The sequence below is a fragment of the Solanum pennellii genome, chromosome 9, assembly GCF_001406875.1.
Source record: "Solanum pennellii chromosome 9, SPENNV200".
NCBI lineage: Eukaryota > Viridiplantae > Streptophyta > Magnoliopsida > Solanales > Solanaceae > Solanum > Solanum pennellii.
Window position 1 is genome coordinate 74,891,872 of NC_028645.1, and position 5,232 is coordinate 74,897,103.

The following is a 5,232-nucleotide window of genomic DNA, read 5'->3' on the forward strand; positions in this document are numbered from 1 at the left end:
AATAAGCATCCAAGCAAACTGTGATTCCTTTTTCTTTTCAGGAAATTTTTTTACTTTTCAGTAATGTCATTGGTGTTTGATGCCCACTACCCCCTTCCCCCCCCCCACCCCCAAAACAACATATCTTATTTGTCTGTGACAATGAGCACAAACTAAAGTTTCTTTTTCTCCAAATAGAACATAAAGCTCCACAAGAAAATAAAGAGTGGAAGGGCTCAATGCATCAACTTTCATCATTTTTTGTATCAGGGTGTGTTCCTTTTAGTCCTCAAAAGAGATGAAGAACCTTGAGAAAGTTGATTTGCATCGGAGCGAATTCTTTGCTTAGCCATAGCACCTTCTCAAGAGTTTCTCTCTGTGTGTCACCTGTATGAAAATGAATTGGGAGAGAATGAATAACGATAAAGGTCTTTTGATTGTGAATCAAAATATTGAGAACTATTGAATCATATTGATCGTGTATTACGTTCATTTTTTGTTACATAATCATCACCTGATATATATATAACCATATCCTTGTATTAAGAGCTATGACAATTGACCGATGCTGCATTTTGGGATAAGAGACCGGTCTCATCATTTCTAACAGTTCTGAATCTTTGCGTAATTACTTCTTGTTTGTCTGTAAACCACATTATATCTGGCAGAACTGCTCTGCTCTGCTCCGCTCCTGAAATTATTTTCTAAGCAAATTAGCCTAGGATTCTTCAAAGTTGAAAATAAGTTCTTTCCATTACTCATGCTACTGACACGACTGCATTGATCAGTTATATATTACACTCATGCGCCAGCACAAATGTAACATTATCTCAGCAAGATCCGGTGTGAGGTTTTACCTGACTCCTGGCAGAAGAACTGCAGATATATCATATTAGCAAAATTATCCCTTCTGAAGTCCTCTCATTTTGCAGTGTCCTGTTCAGCAGAGTTGAGCTTCAGTTTTAAGTACTAAAACGAAAATTTATCTCCATGTCAACTCAGTTAAACAAACTCACTTGCTAAGAATTTTCCTCTAGAGTTTGCAGAATAAAGTCCAAAACTCTAAGGCTTGACTTCCTTACCAAAAGGCATCTGCGGCTTCAGAAAGAGTAGTTATGTTAGCTAATGGAAAATATTTGTCATGAAATCTAACAATCAGAATCCCGAATACAGAAGCATACCTGAATATGGAGTTCTGTGGATAGGATTCTTCATTGAGGATCTGTATTCTTAGTAATAATATCCACCATATCCATATGAAGGGGGCAATAACTCTTCAACTTCAACCCTAGAGCTAGCACAACTCAAATTTTTCTTTATGCGATGGCGGTTGATGGACTCGACCTCAGCCAAGAGTATACTATAAACTGGTCTATGATCCGAGAATCTGGACTCTCCACGAACATAAGATATTTGATATAGGCCTTGACCATACCATAATATGCGATCACACCTTCACTCACAAGCAAGAAGTTTTAGATGTCCAACTATGTATCATGAACAAAAATATGTATAACCGTGCGGAAGGAGGGAATTTGTGCATAATGCACATAAAAACACAGTGTATTATTGTTAGAAGGATTACCAAGCAGGGGTTCTTCGTTTCTCTTTTGGATGTGTGTCCTCTCCTGCATATCTATCTGAATTACTTGAGTACTTGTATGTCGGAGGGAAGTATATTCTTCCTTCACTCCATCCATTAAAAACACGTCCCATCATCTGCTCTATCCGTAGCTGTGACAAAAAAGACAAAGGTTAAAATTGATGATTTGGTGTGCGACTTCAAAATTTGATAAATAAGAAAATGAAGGAAAGAATAAAAGTGCCTGTGGAATATGAATAACATACCTGATCATTTTCTAACAGCACCCTCCAATTGCGCATCTCCACCAGTGCCTTGGCAGTTCGGTAAGACAAGGCAATCCGATAGTTCAAATCCCCAAGCCATATAATCCGACTTCAAAAGCGCAAAACCAAAGTTAGGACATAAAACAAGACAAGAACCAACTTCAGAGCAATGACCATCATCTTAAATACAAATATCAGGTCAGGTAGACTATGGTCAATATTAAAAATCAATGTTGATTTTAGAAGATATAAGCAAGGGCTTTACTCATGCTCGAGGATTGTTTGAGGAGAGTTGTCATCCCCAATGCCATGAACCCTCGGAAACCTTGTTTTCTTTAGAATCTCCAAGACATCAGAGTTTCTCCGTAGCTCATCTCCCTCTTTCTGTCCAGATGTTAAATGACTACAAATGAAGCAGAAGCTTGTTTGGTGCAGAGACATGCTAACCGAGATTGAGCCCTGCAAATACAGTGGGGATTAGCGCTTCTGCACATATGCAGGCAATTAAAGCTTTTACAAGATACAGTAGAAGGTAAATACCTTGTTCCCAAGATAACCCATCAATCCTCTGCCAACACAAGATACTTTCAGGTTGCGAACATCGTCCCTTAGATCACTTCTAATCCAAATAGTAAGAAATATTCCAACCATTTGCTTACTCGCGACGAGACAATATCTTGATTTCGATGGCTGTCTGTCTCTGTCCTCTAAAGTGATGGAACCACTGTACGAAATTGGGGAATAGTGGGTTGTAACCGGTGAATAATCATCTGGACAATTTTCATCATCAGAAGAACCACCCCATTGCGCATATGGGTCATAATCACTTGGCCTTCCCCCAAAGACACCTCTATCACAAACACTAAATCGCCGATCAAGTTGAGCCCGTGGCATTGACATTTCAGTCTCCATTGCTCTCATGCTACGGCTTAGCGTCTGAAATGAGCGGCGGTGGAAGAAAGATGGGGCTTCTTCTCTTACCGATCCCTCAAAGTCAGCATCTAGCTCAACAACAGGATTAGGAACTGGAGAGGGCGTACGATAACCTCCACTTGCTCCGGGAAGACTGTTCAGAGTTTTTCGAATGAGTGCTAGCCATTTTCTAGCTGGGCCATTATCTTCTGTCCCCAAAACATTACCAGCATTCAAAGGAACAATTTCTTGAAACCTAACAACTCACCAAATAAGTCTCATAAGTATAATCATTCTCAACATAAAAGTATTGATCTTAACATGATGATTAATCGGTTGTTACTCACCCCAGAACATAGATGTCCGCAGGAGGTGAGGTATGAAGCCAATCATCAAGACTTAAATTACTAGGTGGAGATTTTCCAGCCACATTCCATGTTGCTACAAAGACCCTGTGCAGGAAACAAATAAACATACATCCTGAGATATGCATACTTCATAAAAATACACCTCTCAATAAAACTGAACAGATCAAAAAAAAAAAAAAAACTCACCTGTAGTTATTCACATCTGTAACTTCTGAAGTGTCAAGGTCAATCTTACTTCGATGAAAACGATCAGCATTCCTTCTACTTGACTTATCTACAAGTTTTTTTTCAAATAAACAGAAACAAAAACACAAAATATACGAATCAGAAGGCGGTTCGCCAACCAGCAAAAAGAGGAAAATAAAATCATTGATTCCTTGCTTATGTTGAACAAAAACAAGTGGTTCGAAGAGTGTTGTGGTCCAAAGGGTAATTCTACTGAACCTGTTTTGCTTTTCTTAATAGTGGATGCCTGCCTCTCTGATAAGTTGTTCCTCCATTCATCATCAACACCTGAAAAAGCATGGACATAAAGTGGTTAAAGCTGTGCCATTTAGCTGTTACAACATATAACTCACATATTTTTGAAAAATGAAGCAAGAAAACACAATCTAAAACCTAGGAAAATAACAGGCAACCAAATTTCAGAAAACAACAAAACAAAGAATAGATCTCAAAGAAGCACATGAAAATGGCAGACTTATCAGATTCCAAAGACTACTATACAAAAACATGCAGTAATTATTGCAGAATCAACCAACCAATCAACCAAGACAATTACAGTCAGTGAAAGTTTAACTTTAATTAAACCTCCATTACTTTACTTGTTAATTAATTACAAAGTAAATACTCCAAGAACCTCAAACTCAAAATGCAATTTTTAGATTTAACCCTTCAAAAGTAAAGACTGATTCAATTACCTCCAGAGACAATATCATCAGCTTGAAAATCCTCAGCTTTGCTCTTGATATTAAACCATTTCTTCACCAGACTCTTAGGCCAGGAGAGCTTCATCAAAAAAAAAAAACACAAAAGGTAAATTTAGGAACAAAAAAAAATAGTTTCACATTCTTGAAAAAACAAACCTTGGTTTTCTTAGAGCTTTCATCTCTCATTGTTTCAGAACTTCATACGAAAAGAATGCCCAGTAATTGTACGGAATAAAGATCGAATCTTTGAATGAGATCAAGAATCAAAACAAATTTCTCCAAGAATCACTCAACTTTGGGATTTTCTTTTGAATTCAATGAAATGGGGTTGTTGGGTATGAGTTAAAAGATCAAGAATGAACAAAAAGGAGCAATCTTGAAACAAAAAAAACAAAGAACATTTAGGAGATTATAGTCAAATAGGCCCCATAAGTAATGAAAAGAAAATAATTCTGGATAAGGAAGATGTGACAGTTGGTGTGCATTGTATGCAAAGCATAAAGGAACTTCAAAGGGGGGAAAACCAGAATTAATGACTGTTTGATTCAAGAACCATGGAAGAAGAAAATGTTAGAGAAAGAGAGAGAAGAAGAAGCAGAGGGTGTTTGTGGGGACTAAGTAAAATGTTGTATTTTGTATACCTCGTTCTGGTTTTGACAAGGCAAATTTGAAGGGGAATAAAGTGCAGGGGAGCAACAAAAACAAAAAAATACCAGTCTTCTCACTTTAATATAAATCCAATAAAAGTGCCCGGGAAAAAACAGTAAGAAAAAATAGCTCACGTTAAAAACAAAATTTTTAGTTGGAGTGAAATATGAGGTACTCCTATATATATATATGAGTTAAAATAGTTATTTTAGACGGGACAGAGTCGGGTAGGATTGAGGAGTTTTGTCTCAATAATGTTTTACGAAAAATTATGTTGTTTTATGTATGGTTTACGCTTTTTTTTATGTATATATAGTAAATGTTAAATCTAGGTCGATTTCTTTGTATGTTAACCTCTTCATATTTTGATTCTCTTAATGAAAATTTTGATTATGTTACTGATATGAAAGGGGCTCCTTATTGAGTCGTGGAGGAGGTAAGATAGATTTTTTTTTATCTGAATAACCTTTGGCAGAAAATTTAGTTGTTTATTTATTATTAAAATTATTGCTTATGTATTTATATAGTAGATGTTATATACCCTTCAA

At 36.6% G+C, this 5,232-nt stretch overlaps 1 protein-coding gene across 3 annotated transcripts; it reads right to left on the reverse strand.

The window, feature by feature from the left end:
- Positions 1-223: 223 nt before the first annotated feature.
- LOC107029411 (type I inositol polyphosphate 5-phosphatase 4) lies at positions 224-4,724 on the reverse strand. 3 transcript variants are annotated; one of them, XM_015230815.2, is made up of 14 exons: positions 4,193-4,724; positions 4,028-4,115; positions 3,552-3,620; positions 3,294-3,381; positions 3,087-3,191; positions 2,368-2,995; positions 2,093-2,286; positions 1,828-1,936; positions 1,565-1,713; positions 1,161-1,432; positions 996-1,071; positions 837-915; positions 494-670; positions 224-366 (listed from the first exon to the last, which is right to left on the reverse strand). In XM_015230815.2, exons 1-10 carry the CDS (start codon positions 4,220-4,222, stop codon positions 1,210-1,212), a joined length of 1,683 nt encoding a protein of 560 aa, XP_015086301.1. In that variant the 5' UTR covers positions 4,223-4,724; the 3' UTR covers positions 224-366; positions 494-670; positions 837-915; positions 996-1,071; positions 1,161-1,209. The 3 variants fall into 3 exon arrangements, with proteins under 3 accessions (XP_015086301.1, XP_015086299.1, XP_027775253.1); XM_015230813.2 differs by having other exon boundaries at positions 996-1,077; XM_027919452.1 differs by having other exon boundaries at positions 494-683; positions 996-1,077.
- Positions 4,725-5,232: the final 508 nt, after the last annotated feature.

Bases quoted from the DNA above. Each gene is read 5' to 3' on its own strand.
- LOC107029411 (XM_015230815.2), bottom strand. From the start codon at position 4,222: ATGAGAGATGAAAGCTCTAAGAAAACCAAG. The intron at 3,192-3,293 runs GTGAGTTTTTTT...TTTCCTGCACAG, and splicing joins ACAGATGTGAATAACTACAG to GGTCTTTGTAGCAACATGGA. The intron at 1,714-1,827 runs GTATGTTATTCA...TTTTTGTCACAG, and splicing joins TGCTGTTAGAAAATGATCAG to CTACGGATAGAGCAGATGAT.